At 53.6% G+C, this 19665-nt stretch overlaps 1 protein-coding gene and 1 long non-coding RNA gene across 2 annotated transcripts; both read left to right on the plus strand.

Annotated features, from left to right (window-relative positions):
* Positions 1–9350: 9350 nt before the first annotated feature.
* LOC131481759 (TBC1 domain family member 26-like) lies at positions 9351–15217 on the plus strand. Its single transcript, XM_058671883.1, has 10 exons — positions 9351–9487; positions 10060–10129; positions 10286–10371; positions 11635–11674; positions 12099–12179; positions 12605–12712; positions 13388–13497; positions 13847–13895; positions 14867–14987; positions 15183–15217. The coding sequence occupies exons 1-10, from the start codon at positions 9465–9467 to the stop codon at positions 15215–15217; spliced, it is 723 nt and encodes a 240-aa protein (XP_058527866.1). The 5' UTR covers positions 9351–9464.
* Positions 15218–15499: 282 nt separating this feature from the next.
* On the plus strand, positions 15500–16852 carry LOC131481642 (uncharacterized). The gene is made up of 3 exons (XR_009246468.1): positions 15500–15715; positions 16118–16183; positions 16835–16852. It is a non-coding gene; the product is annotated as an uncharacterized LOC131481642 (long non-coding RNA).
* Positions 16853–19665: the final 2813 nt, after the last annotated feature.

Consider the following 19665-nt stretch of genomic DNA (forward strand, 5'->3'; position numbering starts at 1 on the left):
ATCCCACTGAAGGTTTGATTTGCATTTTGGGGAACTGATAGTGCTAAGAATCTTTCTGGACTCACTGATCATTGATACACTTGCTATGGTCAGTTGCAGTTCTTTTGCCCATTTTGAGGGGGTTGCTCTTCTGATGTTTAAGTTATGAGTGGTCTTTACATTTCAGGATTATGAATTCAAGTCTATAAGTAAGTGTTTTTGCAAACATTTTCTTTTCTCATACGGTCTTTCTCTTTAGTTTCTTAGCAGTTGCTGTCAGAGAGTGAAAGCTGAATTTTGATGTTGCCCATTTTTTTTAAAGATTTATTTATTTTGGGCCCGGTTGCATGGCCTAGTTTCTAAAGTCCTCGCCTTGAACGCCCCAGGATCCCATATGGGCGCCGGTTCTAATCCCGGCAGCTCCACTTTCCATCCAGCTCCCTGCTTGTGGCCTCGCAAAGCAGTTGAGGACGGCCCAAAGCTTTGGGACCCTGCACCCGCGTGGGAGACCCGGAAGAGGTTCCTGGTTCTTGGCTTCGGATCGGCGCAGCACCGGCCGTTGCGGTCACTTGGGGAGTGAATCATTGGACGGAAGATCTTCCTCTCTGTATATCTGACTTTGTAATAAAATAAATCTTTAAAAAAAAAAGATTTATTTATTTTTATTGGAAAGTCAGACATATGGAGAGGAGGAGAGAGAGAAGAAGATCTTTTGTCCGATGATTCACTCCCCACATCAGCGCAGCAGCCAGTGCTGAGCCAATCCAAAACCAGGAACCTGCTCCACATCTCCCACACAAAAGAAGGGTCCCAAAGCAGGTAGCTGGATCGGAAGTGGAGCTGCCGGGAATAGAACTGGCGCCCACATGAGATCCCAGTGCTGTTCAAGGCGAGGACTTTAGCCGCTAGGCCATCATGCTGAGCCCTTGATGTTGCCCATTTTATGTGGTTTTTTTTTGCTTTCTGGATCATATTATGAGGATTGACCGTGTGTTTGGAACCCGGCACGTCAGAGACCCACAAGATTGATTTGCTGTATTCTTTGAAAAGTTTGATATTTTAGCCATAAATATATATGTATGATTGATTCATTTTAGGTTAACTTTTTTGTAGTATAGGGTCAGATTTCAAGTTAGCATTTTCGTCTATGGATATCTAGTTGTGCATAAGCATTGATTCAGAAGACTGCTCCTCATTGGCATCTTTGTCAATGACTTTAATCTGTATACCTATTTCCATCCCTGTCTGCTGTTCCTAAAGTTGTGTTTTTCTACAGTGTCATCTAGGTGGAATCCCAGACTGCATAAGCTTTTATGTCTCTGCGGTGCACTTGAGGTGTGTTGATGTCATTGTATACATCCGTAGTATATGCCCTTTGACCCCTAAGTGACATTGCATTGCTGGAGATATCTCAGTTTACTTTTTCTTTCATCTGTGGAAGATAATTAGATTTGTTTTCACTTTTTTTAACCTGCTGTTAGTAAAGTTCCTGCTCTGTTGCAGTCAACTCTGTGTTTATTCTTATTCATGTCATCCTGACAACTATAAATAAATTTAAATTGTGAGGTCACATACCATTTTCCCTCTTTCATTTCCCCAAGTGGTTTTCTCTCTTCTAAGACCTTGGTTTCTTTGTACAGATTTCAGGATCAGCTTGTCAATCTCTTAAGAAAATGCAATAGATTTTTTTTCTTGGTATTATCCACATGCGAGTTTCTTCAAATGAGGCTGTCATTTTTTTTTTCTTTGATACTAATGCATATTCCAACCTTTGTTCTTAGGATTGCATGCACTCCCATGTGCATGGCACTCCAAGGCAAGCCTGAATGAAGTGTAACTTGCACATGATAAAGTTACGACTGGTTCTTTTGAAAGATATCTGCCTTTTCCCACCCCCAATCCTCTAATGCATCAGAAACAGCATTGGGAGCTCATTGTGTCAGTCAGCCTGTTGTGTGTCCTAGGATCATCATTCACCATACATCATCTAACCCTCATAGAGCTCAGTGAATGCCCCTTTAGGATCCCATTCTCACCATTGAATGAGCTCATTCAATCCCGTGTATTCCCTTCTGCATTCAAACTCTTTATGTAAGCCTTGTGTTCACCGTAGTGGTTGGTTGGTATGTCTTACACATGAATTTCTTGACCATGGAAAATTATATCATCTATCCTTACTCATATTCATCTGTTTTATAGGTAACTGAGAAGAGTCTATTTTAAAACTTATACCCAGGCACACCCCTAGTGGGCAGGGAGCTCAGTGAGTGTGGGCGATCACCCCTGGATCTGGCCTGCCACCTGTTGTGCGTGACCCACAGCCTGCCTGCCAGCCGTGAGTATTGTATGTGACCTATGACATGATTGGAGGCTCTAAAGAGATAGACGTGCCTACTAGCCAATGACAGTGCCATTGCTCAGTGGCAGGACTGTTGGCAGACAGACCCCTGCCATCCCCTTTCTTAGTGTGTATAAGTTTGCACTTGCATTACAATAAACGGACATGTTGCATCAGACTGTGTGGTTGTTCTTGATACTAAAGAACACTGTCGCCTTACTCCTGGATGTTTATGAGGACCTGCAGCTGGGAATGCCCTGAGAAGTGGGACCACACTGCCTCGGGCCCAGATCCTTCTGGGTTGTGTGGCATCTGGGAAGAGCCTGCAGAATGCCTGGGGAAGGGAATTTGTAGACATTTTGAAGAGGGTGCCGCCAAGAGCATGTTTCATAGGTGTAGGATGACTTCTGGGGACTTTGCCCGATCAAGCCACTGCATTCATAGGTCTTCAAGGGAGCTGACCTGGTCTGGGAGCTGGCCTGGTAAAGGAACTTTGGGGACTCTACTGCTAGGCTACAGTTGCACTGGTGAGCAGGAGAGCTGGGGTGGAGACAGGTCAGGTTAGACAAGACTGCAGCACCAGTCAGCATGTGTGCGGACCAGGTGTGGGGCAGGCTGGATTGGGCTAGGATACATTACCTGCTGGATCTCCTGAGAGCCAGAATGCAGTGAGCATCACAGAGTTAGGCTGGAGGCAGGTTGTTCTGGGCTGGCTTTCAGCACGTGCTGGTGTGTGAGGACAAGGCGTGTGGTGGGCTGGGCTGGGCTAGGCCGAAGCAACCCCAGTTCCTACGAGCACTGGAGCTGGGGGCAGAACTGCCCGTGCAGCTGCACCCACTGTTATGTGCATTGGCTGATGCAGATTATGGATCCAACCTGAGCCTGAACCAGTGGAGCACAAGAGTCAAGTTGGAAGACTCCAGATGAGATTTCTTAGGGGACTCCCCAACTAGACCACTGGACTCAAACCCTGGCATCAGGGAGAACTACAAGATACGTGGTCTGACCTTGGAGTGCACGTGTCAGGGCTGGGCCTCCTCATTTGCCAATGCCCATGCACTAGAGAACATACCCGGATGCACATGAAAGTCATGACAGCCAGCTGCTCTGAGCCAGAAGAGGACATGGAGTAACTCATCAAAAGATGGGAAACAGACAGATGACACACCTGTGCTGCACAAGCTTTGCAACAAATGCCCAAGTCTGTGGATGCCCTGAAATCTACCCGGTTGTCCAATGGACCGTGAAAAGGTTTTCTCAGCCCTGTGGCAATGAAGCCAGCAACTGTGGAAACAATATTGAAAACAACACCTTAAACCCTTATGACCATGACTGTGGAGATGTCTATTAGTCACTGCAGTTCTGATCATTTTTACCTAAACTATTTTAGGCCAGTGTATTATAAAAGCCCATAATGATATTATTCCTGAACTGATCATCTAGTTGTTAGGGAAGAGCCCTGTGTAGATAATAATACTTGAAAGAGGTGTCAGGGCCAGCATTGTGATGCAGTGGATTGGGCCACTGCTTCCGGTGTTGGCATCTTTTATCAGAGTTCCACTTCCAATCCAGCTTCCTGCTGACTCACCCAGGAACGCAGTGGAGGATGGCTCAGGTACCTGGGTCCCTGGCACCATGTGGAAAACCAGGATGGAGTTCCTGGTTCCTAATTTGAGCCTGATGCAGCCTCAACTGCTGTAGCCATTTGGGGAGTGGACCAATTGATGAGAAGAGCTCGCGCTCTCTCTCTCTCTCTCTCTCTCTCTCTCTCTCTCTCTCTCTCTCTCTCTCCTTCCTTCTCCATCTGTAACCTTGACTTTGAAATAAATCCTTGACAAAGTAACAAAGTGGTGTTGTCTACTTTCTGGTATGGTAAAGGCCCTGACTGACTACTTTGGTTTTTTTTTGGTTTTTTTTGTTTTTTTTTTTTAATTATTTATTATTTAACTTCAGTAATTACATTGTATTATGTGACACAGTTACATAGATACTTGGGTTCTCCCCACCCCTCCCCAAACCCTCCCACCATGGTGGATTCCTCCACCTTGTTGCATAACCACAGCTCAAGTTCAGTTGAGATTTCCCCATTGCAAGCGTATACCAAACATAGAGTCCAGCATCTTATTGTCCCGTCAAGTTCAACGGCTTCTTAGATATACCCTCTCTGGTCTGATGACAGAGCCAGCAGAGTATCATCCCAGTCAATTGAAAGCTCCAACATACCATCAGCAAAAATTTACATCATTATGGAATTAATTGACATAGTAATGAGTAACCAATATGTTAAAAGTAAATGCGGGTTCCCAGCCACCTTCTGTGACCACCTCACCTATACTTCAATTTTAGTTTATACACAACATATAACATTCAAAACATAACATGTTATACATAACATCATATCATCTTAAATTAAGGCAAACATGTGGTATTTAACCTTTTGGGATTGGCTCATTTCCCTTAGCATTATGGTTTCCAGTTTGGCCCATTTGGCCACAAAGAACTGCATTTTGTTTTTTTTAATAGCTGAAAGCACCAACGACACTTGTTGGCGAGGTTGCGGGGAAAAGGGAACCCTACTCCACTGCTGGTGGGGCTGCAGGCTGGTACAGCCTCTATGGAAATCAGTATGGAGAATATTCAAACAACTCAAATTCAACATACCGTATGATCCAGCAATAGCACTCCTAGGAATATATCCACAACACTTGTTCTATGAGAAACCAACATGCACTCCTATGTTCATAGCAGCACAATCAGTAATTGCAAAAACATGGAAACAACCAAAATGCCCATCAACAGAGGATTGGATAAGAAAGCTATGGTTCATCTACTGACTGACTACTTTGTGAAAAGGGTCACTAAGCTCACAGTTGCAGAGGTTTGCCAGAGCATAGCGCCACCATCTGGTGGCTCCAGTGGAGGCCCATGCCAGCACAATGGTAGCAACCTGAGTGATGGGGATGAGCTAGTGGCCCATGCCTACAGGAGATGCACCAGCCCCTCTCTGAGGGACAAGTCTGGTCCCCAAGGGTCTGACCTGCTCCTGTGAGGGAGAGAGGCTCCCGTGACTGACTGATGTTTCACTAAGTGGCACCTCTCTTAATTTAATGTTTTTCTTTTTATTAGAAAGGCAGATTTAGAGGAGGAGCGACAGAGAGAAAGATCTTCCATCCACTGGTTGACATCATAAGTGGCTTCAACAGCCAGAGCTGAGCTAATGTGGAGCCAGGAGCTGCTTCTGCATCTCCCACTTGGGTTCAGAGTGCAAAGGCTGTGAACCATGTTCCGACATTTTTCCAGGCCATATTCAGGGAGCTGGGTGGGAAGTGAAGCCGCTGGGACACATACCAATACCCGTATGGGATCCCACTTGTTGCCAGGCGAGGATTAGCCAATTGAGCCATCACACTGGGCTCAAAGGACTACCTCATCCTCTGCATACTGACACCAAGTTCCAGCACATGCACCTTTGAGGGACAGACCACAGTCCAATCCTTAGCAAGGGATAAGCATGTGCATCAGCTTCACTTTAGATATTTTCCTGGAGGATTTGTTCCAGCCTCACTTCTTGGTTCTGTAAGTGTTTTCACATAAGTAATGTAATCTGGGACATTTGGGGCATCTGAGGTCAAACCCAATACAAATATTCTAGGTAGGCCAGAACGAGAGAAGACGCCATTGCACGCAGAACACTGAGTAACCTACAAGGAACAGAAAACATCAAGAGAATATTGTGTAAAACAAGCCTGAGAAAATAAGAACACAATGTCTGCTAACTCACATAACTGACCACATGAAGTGCCAGGAGGACTAACTACGTGATGGCACACAAGTGGTTTAACAGGGGACCTGCTGTTCCTACACTCAAGCTCAGCTCCCATCTGCACTGCTGGCATTGAGCTGATTCATCCCATAGGCTTCCCAACTTGAGCTGGGGCAGCCCCGCTGTCTCCTGCCCTGCCCTCCCAAGGTGAGCCCAGCCCAGGACTCTGGCCTGACTCTCCCTGAAGATCCAGGCCTGGCAAGCCGGCCACAGGGCCTCTGCCTCTTGTGTATTGCCCTCCTTATGCCATGCTGCTCATTTCTGCTTGAGAACCTTCTACGCCTGCCTGGGCCTCGAGCAGCTTCCAGATGTGCTCCTCAGGGGTCAGGCAGGATTAGGGTGTTGACATTCCCACCGTATTTCTGCAGCACCCCACTCCTGGGGGCCAGGTTGTGGGGCTCACCTGAAGGCTGCTGTGCTCCCGGGTGCTCAGCTGAGCTCACCATGGGAATGGAAGTCATTCCCATCTCTGAGCATGCTCACCCAGGACAGGACTAGGGCCCTCCTGGGACTGCAGAGCCTTCCTGGGACCCCCATTCTCCAGCCACATGAGCAATGGCCCAGCCTGCCCCAGGCCGACCTTTCCCTGATTGGCCCTACTGCACATGCTCATGCCTGATGCTCACAGCAGTCTGCACTCAGGACACTTACAGAGCAGACGTCCACTCTGGCTTCCGCTCCAGGGCCTGGAGTCCCCACTTAGGCAATGGTAAAAATGTGATGCCCACACATGAAGTCAGGGAATGTGGGCATTGCAGGGAGGGGCTCTCTGGTGCCTTGAGGACTCACTGCACAGGGACAGCCACAAACCTCTCCATCCCTGGTCACACCTCAGGACAGCCCCACAGTGCATCTGAAAGCTGTGTGAGGCCCAGGGCAGGCCTTGTGAGCAGAGCTTCTGAAGGAGAACTGAGGCAGGCACCAGAGGATTTGTGGAGCCACAGAGCTGCACAGCTGATTATAGCTGCTTCACTCTGTCCCAGCACACTCCTGGCCCACAGCACCGCAACGCTGTGTCTCATCAGCAGCTTTGCTTTCCTGCCGCTGCACTGAGAACCGCCCACCATCTGTGCATGTCCACTGATCAGCCTGCATTCCCTGTCTGGATCCCTCCCACTCACCGGGCCTGCTGGTGCCCAGAAGACTCCTCTTTGCCTAGGCAGCCTTCACTCCCCCTTCTGCCTTGTGCATGCCTGCAGCAGTGTCCTAATGCATACCTACATACATGACCACATTTGGACTCTAGTTCTGCCTTACCTGCTGGAATCTAGAGAGCTGGTCCAGATCAGGCTCTCACCACCACCACCAGCCCACACTCACTTTGGTTCACACATCCCCATCTCAGGTATCTCAGGTTCCTTTCAGGGATTAGGGTGCACACCTGCTGGGTTCCTGGGTCTGGCATAGACCTGACTCACGGTTTTTGTCTTCGAAATCTCCCCCTCCAAACTTTCACAGCCAAGGCACACAGGGAAGGGATGTTCATGACACACAGAAGAACATGGGAGCCACTCAGGGTAGAAGACAACTCCTTCTGGAGGACTGGGAGAGCAAGCACCAGGAAGTCTGGGTTCTCTGGGCTCTGAGCATCAAGCAGTGAGCATAACCAGTGCACGTGCTGGGAGGGCTGAGCCGCTGCTGACAGTGACACCTCTGTCCTACAGGGCTGAGCAGCCTGGCAGTCAGCACTGTGGGTGGGTGTGAGCCTATAGCTGCTCCTGACCCCACGGGCTGTCCCTTGTCAGCAGTAGCATGGTGTCACCAGGATGTGGCTGCATCAGGAGCTGCTCTGTGGAGTTCACAGTGTTTTGTCCATCAAGACCTAGTCTGTGTCAGTGTGGACAGTGTGGACCAGGTCAGCTGGGGATCCCCTGCAGTCCATGCTATGCTGGCTGCTCCGCTCCATCCCAGAGGACCTCCTGGTGCTCAACAGCTGAAGCAGCAGGAAGAGAGGCAGGAACAAAGCAAGGGAGCTGGTTGGCATTGGAGGTGCGATGGGGTGGGCATCTTCTAGGGCAGCAGGTTGTACCCCTGGGAGTCCCTGGTCAGGACATTGCAGTCACAGCCACAGATGTGTTGCCTAGGTGTTCTTAGGCTCTTCCCTTTTACTTAGAAAGCCTTTTAGCTGCAGAAACCAACACAGCAGAAACAAGTGGAAAAGTTTATTCAGAGAGTGAAACAGAAACTAAAGTGGAGAAACAGGAAGAGGGGTGAGGGAGAGAGGATACATTGTATCCTGAGGGAAAGAAATTGCTCCCTTTCTTAGGCTCTGCCTGCAAGACCCAAGACAGCAGGGGAGAGGAGCTGAAGAGAGAAAAGCCCAAGGCATGAAGCAGCACCAGAGGGCCAAAAGGACCAAGAGAGATTAAACCCCTCCTTCTATGGACTTTTCTAGGGCTTGAGAGGGTGTGGCCAATCACAGTGTAATCCTGCCACCCCCTCCACATGCCAGGCCCAGGTGATGATGGGTACTCACTAACTGACAAACTGACACATGGTGGGTGAAAACTATTACCCTGGTGGGGAAAGTGTGTCTTCCAGACTCCTGACCCTAAACTACCTGAATGCCTAGATCAGATCCTGTGGACAGGCCTGTGTGGATTACCCGGTGCTGACTTGGTTCAGAAGGAAGAAACCTGTGCTACAGACATGCCATATGGGCAGTGGTTGGACTCCAGCTGCCACACTCCTGACTCAGCTCCCTGCTCATGTGCCTGGGCGAGAGGAGAAGATGGCCCAAGTGCTGTGGATCTACGCCCTTGTGGGAGACTCAGCTGAAGCTCCTGGCTCCTGACCTCAGCCTGGCCCAGACCTGCCTGTTGTCATCTTCTGGGGAGGTAACTGACACATGGAAAAGATCTTTCCTGTGGTTTTTTTTTTTTTTCTCATTCCCTTTCTAGGACTTTGCTTTCAGGTAAAACTTTATCGTTATGTAATTGAAGATGCTTTCACACTTGTAGTACACTCTAATGAAAGCAGGAAAAGGAAGGAGAGCTTGAGGTGCAGGTTTCCTGGCATGTGGGAGTATCTGAGCAGGTGGTACAGGGCACTGGCACCCCTGGGTCCATGGGACCCCAACCACAGCCTTCTCTCTTCAACTGGCCCTGGGGAGGCCACTTGCTCCAGCTCTAGTGGCAGTTAGTGAAGCCATGGTTTAGAACCCTGGCCCGCATGCCAGATGCTGCCCCGTGATTGGCTGGCAGGATGCCGTGACATCACAGTCACTGGGAATTTTAAACCGAGACATGAGGCAGTCTGGCCAGTAGTGCATCAACTGAGCTGCTGAACTGCTGTTGGTAGCGAAGGCTGGAGCACAGCTGAAGGATGCAGACTGGTTCGCGATGGAGGTGAGTGGGACGTGAGCTCTGTGTGTGCTGTGGCATGGGGACCATCACTCCCAGGGGGTGACACTGATCTCAGCTGTCTGTTTGCATGGGTGATGGCCCTAAGCCCTCAGTGGAGACCTGTGAGTAGGGCTTGTTTACACTTGTCCTTTCTCATGGCTGTGCTGTGTGTTAGTGTGGGTCCGTGTGGGTCTATGTGGGTCATGGGCTCAAGAGTCCAACTTATGGACAGATGTTATGTCAGGTGGGGGGCAGAGGACACTGCTCTGAGAGCCCTGGATGTGGGAGTGGAACGGGAGACCTCTGACCTGAGTTGTGGTTCTCCTATTAGACAGTTGGATGCTAAGCAGAGGAGGAGTGTCCTCCTTGGGCAGGTGAGGCTAGAGGGTGGCTGTCCCTGCCCCATCTTCCCTCTGTCCACATGCCCTGAGCAAGTCAGCATCCTCATTCCAGGCCACCATGGGCCTGCAGGTTCGGGTGTGGGGCTGTGCCTTCTGTGATCATGGGGACAGATGTGAGACCGCAGTCCCCATGACTCTGCTAGGCTGGGTCACATTTGGCCATTTGTCTTCCAGATTGGGCATGGTCGCTGTGAGGGCCCGACGGGACCGTGAGCAAGCAGCGACAATTGCCAAATATGAGCAGGTACAACCAGGGTGCTGGGCAGAGGAGGTGGGTCCTGCCTGAAGTGTGTGGTTGTGAGTGCATGAACCAGCCTCTCTGTGGGCACAGAGGAGAGTGGTTCAGCTCTGAGGGGCTCTGAGCACCCTGGTTATTCACCCTGTTCCCTCTTGACTGCAGGGCCACCAAGGTGTGGCTCTATCTGAGCCTGAAGAAGAGGATGATGACAGCGGCCGCCTCTTCCCAGACAGGCTTGGATTTCTACAGTGAGTCATTTGCAGCCCTGCTCCTTCCAGGCCAGGGAACCATTTCAGTGTGTCCTGCTTGAGGCTGAACACCTGTCCCCAGGTCCCTACCTGGGCCCTTGCTGCAGTCACAGTGCAGGCTCTGGTCAGCCTTGGAGCAGATCAGAGACACCCAGCAAGTGACTCAGGACTCAGGGAGGGACCGAGCTGGACATGCGGCAGCAGCTGGACACTCAGAGGCCTGTTTGTGTTGAGGACAGTGGGCAGCCTGAGGTCCAGCTCTGTTTCCAAGGCCCATAGCCTGGGCATCTGCATTCCACTGCTGCATCCAGTGTCAGCATATAAACCTGGCAGATGAGCACACTTCCTGGGTGATTGTGGCCATGCTGAAGTCCTGCTGAAGGGTTAAGCCTGAGGGAGAGCCAGGGCTGTGACTTCCAGGGCTCTACCAAGCCCAGGTTGCAACAGAGATACCAGGCTGGCGGGCTTGCAGGTGAGGGCACAGGAGCTCTGGCTGTGCTGGGAGGAGAGTGGTCATTGTGGTACAGGACCTAGTTTGAGGCTGTTCAGCCAGTTGTCCAGGGTAAGAGAAGCCCTGTAGCTGGGGTGCTGGGCTCAGGTCACCAGGAGGGGCAGAACCTCGAGATGCTTCAGGATGTGTCCTTCTGGCTCACCTCAGGACCAGGATTAAGCAGGGCTGGTTCTGGCTCCTCGGTATGACAGGAAAAGTGTCCAGAGAGGGTGGTCATGGTCTCAGCTGTCAGATGAGGGACATGGATGGGAGCTCACATTTGGGTGACAAGTGCACCAGGGAGGAAGGTGAACAAGGGAGACACACCCGGGAAGGATGTGATGGTGTCCTGTTCATGGGCAGGTGCACCCTCCCTGCACTGGGTACTGCAGGGCAGGTGCTGGATTTGCTGAGTCCTCAGATCACTTCTTGGGGATGGCTGATGGTCACACCCAGACCCTCAGCCCAGGGCAGCCTGTCCCTCCTCAAGAGAGCACTGTCCCTGCAGCTGCCAAGGGGCCTGCTGCACTCCTGAGTTGTGGCCTGACTTGGGACATTGAGCCCCCATGGACTGTGAGGGTGGGTGCCTGAGCAGAGATGCCCTGTGCTCACGGTCAAGGCCACTCCTGGTTGTGCACTGGCAGCATGGTTGCCTCCTCCCTTCCCTTCTCTGTTGCCTGGACTGAGGTGGGACACTGGTTCTTCCCCAGCCTGCTTTGGATGTAGAAGTGTGTGTGTGGAACCTTCCCTCACATCTGCCTCTCCCCTTCCAGTGAGAAGATGCTGCTTCAGGACAGTGTCCTGGGGACTAAGGTGAGAAGGAGTCCTTGGCCCGGGGCGTGTTCTCAGGGGGCCACAGGAGTCCCTGGCTGTGGACAGTTGAAGCCCCTTGAGGTTTTGCCCATGCAGAAATGACAGGCCCGAGTGGGGACACTAACTCATCACCTGTCCCCAAACTGACTGCAGCTCTGGGGAACCTGGCCTGTAGCCACCTTGACCCAATGGTGTGATAGTGACAGCCTTGACTGTAGTTTGGGGAACTCAGCCTTGACAAAAGGCTGTGCTGTGACAGAGTCCAGGCCACAGGCGCCCCTCCACCCCCAGAGGCAACGGGTTCAGGGCTCAGGGTCTGCACCTTTCCTTTCTCCTCCCATGAGTCCTCCCAGGGCTCCAGAGTGGCACCCAGGGGCCATCCTCCGGGGTCAGCAGCTGACCTCACACCATCCTCCTTTTGCAGCAGAAACAGATGGAAACTCGGAGACTCCAAAAGTGGGTCAAAATGTTGAAGAATTATACCAAATATTGTGACAGCAAGAAGGTACCATGAAGGGAGGGTCCATGGGGAACACATGGAGCAGAGCAGGGATGGGTGGTGGCTTTTGTTGGACTGGACACCTGCCTCTCAAAAGCCTGGGGCAACTGTCCTGCCGTAGACATGGGTCACCTGCACCCCTTTACCGTTATCACAGGTGACTCTCCTGGTACACAGTCCAGTGTCACCACTGGGACAAGTCCCAGACATGGACCAACATGCCTCCTCATGCTCCATAGGGAGCAGGCAGTGCATAGCAAGCCTGGGTCCTCAGCCCAGCCCCTCCTCTAACCTTGGTCATCAGGCCCAGGCAGATCCTCCCTTTGCTGACACAGCACAGAGTCCATGGCTTCCCCCTCCTGACGCCTCCCGCTGCACACCCTTCCCGGAGCAGCCATGGCCCCATTCACCTGATCTGCTCCTCCCTGCAGTTCCATCGGAGATGCTTCAAAGGAATCCCCAGCCAGGTGCGGGGAAGCATCTGGATGCTAATGCTTGATGTGAACACGAAGAAAGCCCAGAACGTGGGGAAGTACAAGGTATGACTGTGCGCTCAGCCCACGATACACCTGACCTGCCAGGTGGCATCAGGTAACTGGGTCCCCTGTGGTAGATAGTGCTGCATTGGAGCCTGAGGAAACATCCTGTCTTGATTCCCGTGGATCTTGGGAGCAGGGTCCAAGTGGTGTTGCCAGGCTTGCCCTCCCATGTCTTGATTTTGTGCTACCCTTGGACCTAAACTTGAAGACTAATCATTGCCCAGAGAAGGCTCAGCGCCAAGGGCAACTTGTGATGTCTTGATGGGGATGGGCCCCACTTACACGGACAGCACTGAGAGCTCTTCATGCTGGGACAGACAGGACCTGAGCTGCTGTAAGGAGGCTCTGGGGCCTGAAGGTCGCTGAGGTGGAGATGCACCTGGGACGTGCTATGGGTGGCAGGGTGTACTACAGAGGGACCTTGCTGGCTTGACACTCACTGTGCAGACCCTTGGACGGTTCCTTGTGCAGGGCTGTTGGGCATTGGGGGTGACATGGGTGCTAAGGTGAGGTGAGCAGCCCAGACCCTCCCTAGACTCCAGATGCCCAGGGCAATGAGCTTCCTGCAGAGCCCTCCCCAACACCTGAAGAGCTGTGTGGATGTGGGGTGCTTGCGTGGCAGGGGGCATTTTCCTGCTCTTCAGGCTCCTTCCTGCCCTTGGCCCTACCCTGCAGGCAATGAAGGAGCAGTCCAGGCTGCAGTCAACGCCATTCGACCAGATCAACTGGCCTGTGCGAGGGAGCTTCCGAAATCACGTGCTGTTCCAAGAACGCAATGGAGCCAGGTGAGGCCTGTGGGCTGGAGGGGCCCTAGGGATGAGGAGGAGCCAAGGTCCTAGGGTGATGGGGTTCTTGGGAGAGGCTAAGCAACAAACCTCAGAACAGTTCATTTACAACAGAAACAAAAGGGATGCAAGTGTCTTGATTTGCAGCAAACTCTGATTCCTTGCCAAAAGACCCTGTGGAGAGAGTGCAATGAAAAGAAAACAAAGCAACCAAAGTGCCCTGAGTACATCCTGGCTTCTGTGGCAGAGAAGTGTCCCGGGCCTTTGGTGGGCTGGCAGTGTCAGGGAGGCAGGGCTGCACTGAGAGCCTCAGCAGGGAAGGAAACACCACCCCTCCTCTCTCTTACAGGCAGCAGGCTTTGCTTGATGTTTTGATGGCCTACACCGTGTACAACCCTGTGAGTATTCCTGGATCAGCTCCTCAGGTCCTGTACCCAGGCTGCGCATCCAGGGTGAACCTTGTCACAGAGAGCCAAGGCTGCCTTGTTGGGGCCTCTCCAAACCACAAGTGAGAGAGCAAGTGTAGAGACCAAGCTAATGGCTCCCTGGGACCAAGCCCACGTTCCAGAACGGTAAAGTTGTTCCTTGCTCCTGGACTGTGCTTCATATTCCAGATGCAGGCAGGGTTGGTGGTGCTCCACTGAGTACCGGCATTCCATAGGCTGATGGGCAACCTGGGTGACTGTGCTGTGCTGTTCCTTGTTGAGTTTTGATCCTCCTGATGCCACTGTACCCGTCAGTCACCTGTTCAGGTGCCACTGGTCTGAATTCCCCTCCACAAGTGCCACAGCCATGCCCACCCACTCAGGCCTTTCCCATGAAGGGAATGGCTGCCAGACTCCTCAGCTGACCCCAGCAAGGTCTGGGCCTCCCATCCTCCTGACCTGTCCCAGGCACCCTGTCGCATGCCTGTGGGAGACATATTCAGGCAGCCTGGATCCACACCCAGGCCTTGTCCATTCTCTTTCCTAGCCCGTGCAGGCCTAACCCTGCTGCTGCTTCCTCCTGTCTGAAATGGTGCCCTTGTAGCGTGCACACACGGAGCACAGAGTTCCAGGGGTTTCTGTGGGGTGGAGCATGGATTCCCACAGCTGCCTGCCCTACCCTGAGATCTAGGAGGTACACATGGGTTGTTGCCTCTGGTCTCCCCAGTCACTGCCTGTGCTCTGGCCTTGAAGGCTTCTCTCCAGGGACTCTGAGACCTGGTGTATGCTCCAGTGCTCAAAGTCATGGCACCCAGGGACAAGAGAGGCTCAGTGGCTCCCTCCAACATTTTCCTACTCTCTTCAGCACATGAGCAAACCCTCCCAGGAAGGTGGCCGAAGCCCTAGCCAGAGAGGTCTCTGAATGTTGTTCTGGGTTCTTGCAGGAGGTGGGCTGTGGCCAAGGCCTGAGCCATCTAGTGGCGCTATTGCTGATGTGGCTGAGCGAGGAAGACACATTCTGGGCTCTGGTCCAGCTGATGGAGAACAAAAAATATGCGATGTCTGGTAGGTGGATGGGAAGGGTGGGCTCCCTGCACAGCCCACTACTTCATGGACACAAATCCACATGACTAGAGCTTTAATCCTCACTGTCATGCCCTGGGTGTGGAAGCCAATCTCCCCTTGGAGGATTGCTGAGAAGCCAGGGCTAGCAGAAGCCTCCTCTATTGAGCTGTTCAAGCCTTCCCCATGATCCTGCAGTCTTCCCTTACTGTCCTGTGTGTGGGAATCTCTAGGCCAATGAGTCCTGTCTGTGTCCACGTGACTCATGTCTCCACTTGCCTCTGTGCCTCACATTGGTCTACATGCACACCCGCCACTAAGCCACACCTGATACTCCAGGAGGCAGCATCCCCTCTAAGGTCACCCCCTTCTCACTCCTGCTTGTTGGAATGGTTGTAAGGTACCCAGCTTGAATATGTTCCCAGCAGACACTTGGGGGCAGTCTGGGTTGGATCCCACACAGTCCTACATGCACCCACATTCTAACGTTTCTCAGCCCGGCTCTCTGTCCACCCTCCTGCCCCTTGAGAGCCTCTCCCAGCCCTGGGTGCTCAGCAGGATCTGCTCCTCCCTGTGGCTCTGTTGCCTTCCTGGGTAGAAGCTCTGACCCAAGGGCTGGGGACTGATCCTTCTCAGGTCTCTACACACACGGATCACCAAAGCTGAAGACACTGCAGAACCACCTGGGAGATATTGTGCACCGCACCCTCCCGGCTCTCGAGCAACACCTGGTGAGCAAAGGGCCTCCTTGACTTGTTACTAGGGCTCCGCAATCATACCTGCGGGGGGGCGGGGAGGTGGGGGTGGGGCGGGGTGTAACAATAGGCTCTCAGGCCCTTTGGTGGTGTGGGAAAGTCATTCATTCAACAAGGTTTTCCAATCACCTAGATGTGTGGCAGTGGGGGCCTTTGTTACCCTTGGCAGCATGTGGTCCCAGGGGTTGCATAGATGTAAGGGAGACTCTCCTGAAGGAGAAGAGATTGGTGGCAGTTTCCCTTCAGGAGCCTGTGTGGCTGTGAGGAGCACAGACACCTGCTGCTGGGCTTGCCGCACCATGGGGCCCTGCCATGGGCTCAGGCCAGGGGGAGTTCAGGCCTGCTTCTGGCCCTCACCTCCCTCTGCCTCTTCCTCAGGAGCAGCAGGGACTCAACCTCCAGGACTGCACGGCACACTGGTTTACTCAGTGTTTTCTGGATGTGGTAAGTGCAGCCCCAGTGACACCTTACCCAGAGGAATTCCTACCTCAGTAACTAATCTCCCACCCCAGTGTCCACTTGCCCACAGCAGAGAAGAGCCCCCACAGTCCCAGCAGACAGTATAGAGGGCGAAGCCTGTACCCAATCAGCTGCCCTGCCCTTCAGGATTTGCCAGGTTGAGTCTGAGGCTGAGGGCCAGCAGGGAAGGGACAGGTCCCAGGAACACACATGCTGCGAATCCTGGTGAAGGCCAGAACCCTGCAGGAGGAGGCAGGAGATCCCCAAGGGCCTGGGCTGTCCACCAGGATGCAGCTGGGCTAATGCCGCCTCACTCCTGGAAGGTAGCCTGGACTTGGCCCTGCTGAGCCCTCACCCTCAACCAGGTGTGGGGTCTCTAGCATCCCCCATGGCTCCAAGGGCACAGAGCTCTTGCTGGATCCCTGGGTCCTGGCTGTGCTCCTGAGGTCTCACCCCTCCTCTCTCTGGGCCTCGGCCCCTCAGTGAGCTGGGAACATTCCAGCAGACATGGTCCCACCCAGCAGTGGGATAAGTTCCCGTGATAGAGCTTGGGGCCTGCTGTGATCACCACTCCCTCGTCAGGGCCTGCACACCCTCCCCACTGTGGCCCTGCTCAGGCCCTGCTCTCTCCCCCAGGCTCCATTCCCCCTGGCGCTGAGGATGTGGGACATCTTCGTCCTGGAAGGGCAGCATGTGCTCACCACCATGGCCTACACGATGTTGAAGGTTCACAGAAGTAAGTCCTCAGGGCCCAAGAAGGCAGGGTGCTGGGGATGAGGAACTGGGTCCTCGTGTCCATCCATCACAAGTGAGCAGGGAGGAGGCCAGGAAGATGTGGCCTCTTGCTGCTCGGGCACCTTGGGAGAGGCTCTGGATGCCCCTGCACTACCCCACACCAGCCGAGCACACAGTCCACAGGGAGACCTGGGCAGGGCATTCTCCCCTCGTCAGTCCCCTCCTTTCACCTCTGGGTAACCCAGCAACATCAGCAGTCCTGGCTGTGGGGAACCCCTGTGACCTCTCCCAGCCTCACACCCTCCCTCATGCCTAGGGCGCCTGCTGAAGATGACCAGGGACCACCTGCAGGAATTCCTCCAGGAGAGCCTGAAGCAAGTCTGGACCCCGGGCGATGACATTGTCATCAAGCAGCTCCAGGCCTCAAAGCATGAGCTGCGGAAGCTGCACTGCCTCCTGCCTCCCCAAGGTGAGTCCAGCACAGGAATTCAGCCTGATTTCCCTTGGGTGTGTCTACGGTTGGAGGGCCCAGGGCTGGCCATCAGACCCCAGGGCCTTCTCCCTCTTCTGTGTCACCCTTGGTCTGCCCCTGCTGCTCAGTTCTGCTCCAGAAGCTTCTGAGCACAAGGCCTGGCTGGGCCCCAGGCAGTCCCAATGTGTTCCTCAGGGTCGAGAGAGGGTTGGGGGTGATGTCTCTCCTGCTTCACCTCAGTAGCACCTGATGCCTGTTGTCCAGGCTGTGGGGGTGTCCTAAAGGCCTTCATAGACTTGTGTCCTTGGCTGAAGTCACTGTGGGGGTGAAGGCCAGACCCTGCCTTAAGCACCCCAACTCAGGACAGGAAAAGAGCCCTCTTGGGACTGTAGGGCCTTCCTGGGACTCCCACTCTTGAGCCACATGAGCAGCGGTCCTGCCTGGCCTGGGGTGGCCTTTCCCTGATTGGGACCAACACAGGTGCAGAGCATGATGTCAACAGCTGTGTGCATCCAGGATCCTCATAGGACAGAGGTGTTGGCAGGGATGGAGGGAAATGGGGTTGTGGCTGACTCTGTGCAGTGGTGGCCAAGGTATGTAGGCGCTGGATCGCTCCAACCATCAGAGATCCCCTGGAAGGCCCAGGTGCCCTGGGAAGCAGGGACTGCAGAAGCAGGGACTGTAGCTCCCAGGGCAGACACCAGGGTGTAGCTGAATGCAGGTGTATAGGCCCATTGTGGAGCCCATGTCTCTGAGGACACAGAGGGCAGCATGACCTGGAGCATCACCCTCCTGTGTGAGATGGTAGGGAGGGTCCTGGTTTTTGTCCATGCTTGCTGCTGTAGCTGACCTGAGAGCCTAGATGGGCACGTAGAACAGAGATGGGTTTGTGCAAGTATGGAGGCTGCAGAGGCAGGCCCAGGTGCAGGCCTGTGCATGTCCTGGTGAGGCACAGCTGTGCGTCCAAGCAGGTGCACTCCTGTGTCCTCGGGCACAGAGATGCTGAATGTGAGTCTTGCAGCTAAGAGCCAGTGCTCTGTGCTTGGGTGGCAGTGACTCAAGGGCAGAGGACACAGCTCAGCCCTGCCACCTTTTGTGAGGTGTATGCCCTGACCCCAAGTGCTCTGCCTGTGGCCTCATCTGTCCTGAAGTCCAAGCTCCGACCTCTGGCACCTGAGGAGTCACCTCCATCCCTGCCATTTAGGAGGGACACAAGTGCGCCTACTAAGCCATTCCCATGTCAGGGCACAGGGCAACCTGGGGGTCAGCTTACAGGAACCTCACTGGGTCCTGAGGGGATGCCAGGTGTCCCCAGAGCTAGACTGAGAGGCAGGGCAGGTGGGCCATGCACCCCAAGGGGTGTGTCCGGCATAGCCTGAGGTGTCCCCAACACTGTCCTGTTTCAAGATACACATATTTTCCATCGGGGGTCATCTGTCTAGAGGGTGTCCTCAGTGTTACCCCATGTGTCAAGGTCCCCAGGGACCCTACTCTCAGGCCTCATGGTGTAGGTAGAGCAGCCAACCTCTGTCTTTTCCTTTCAGCAAAGCCCAATGAGTCCTGCAGCCTGTGTCTGGGGCTGCCACGTGTTTCTCTGGAGCAGATGCCTCCTCCAAAGACACTGAAACCTTCCAATATGACTGCAGAGAGCTCATGCGAGCAGAATAGGGAGATAACTTCTCACCCAGAGGGGACTGCTCATCCTGAAAGTTCCTCTCTCCACATGGTTTTGAAGAGCAGCCCAGAGGAGGAGGCTGAGAACTCTACAGAAGGAAACACCAAGGGCCGGGGCTCCGGCTCCTGTGGGCTGACCTCCGAGTGTGAGGGATCTTCTGACATCTCCCCGCACTGCGGGAGAGCATGGAAAGGGAGAAGGCTGTCCACCTGGGCCAGCAACTCCTGTCTCAGGCTGCCTGCCAAAGGCGCAGGGTGCCTGTCCCCTGTGCTGCGTAGCCAGCAGGGCCTGGTGGCCCCTTCCACACCTGCCCTAGTCTGGCTGGTACCTGTTCTCATTCATTCACCTGCAGCCCCAGCGGTGGGGCTCAAGACCTCACACCTAAAGAGCGTCCTTGGCAGCCCACCTTGCCGCGGGGACAGTCCCAGCCTGAAGCCTGCTGGAGTCATTGCTTTGCGAGGACCACAGCCCTGGGTGCCCTCGCCTACCAGTAGCTGCCTTGCCATCCGCTCCCTGAGGCAGCTGCAGCTCTCCAGGATGCTGCAAGAGTGGGCTCACAGCACACCCTATTTCTCCGTGTTGGCC

Source organism: Ochotona princeps, chromosome 13, assembly GCF_030435755.1.
Source record: "Ochotona princeps isolate mOchPri1 chromosome 13, mOchPri1.hap1, whole genome shotgun sequence".
NCBI classification, from domain to species: Eukaryota; Metazoa; Chordata; class Mammalia; order Lagomorpha; family Ochotonidae; genus Ochotona; species Ochotona princeps.

What these genes read in the sequence shown, in the direction of transcription:
- LOC131481759 (XM_058671883.1), top strand. Translation starts at nt 9,465, where the DNA reads ATGCAGACTGGTTCGCGATGGAG. An exon ending in CAGACTGGTTCGCGATGGAG is followed by an intron (nt 9,488 to 10,059) that starts GTGAGTGGGACG and finishes TTTGTCTTCCAG; the next exon opens with ATTGGGCATGGTCGCTGTGA. An exon ending in CCTACACCGTGTACAACCCT is followed by an intron (nt 13,896 to 14,866) that starts GTGAGTATTCCT and finishes GGGTTCTTGCAG; the next exon opens with GAGGTGGGCTGTGGCCAAGG.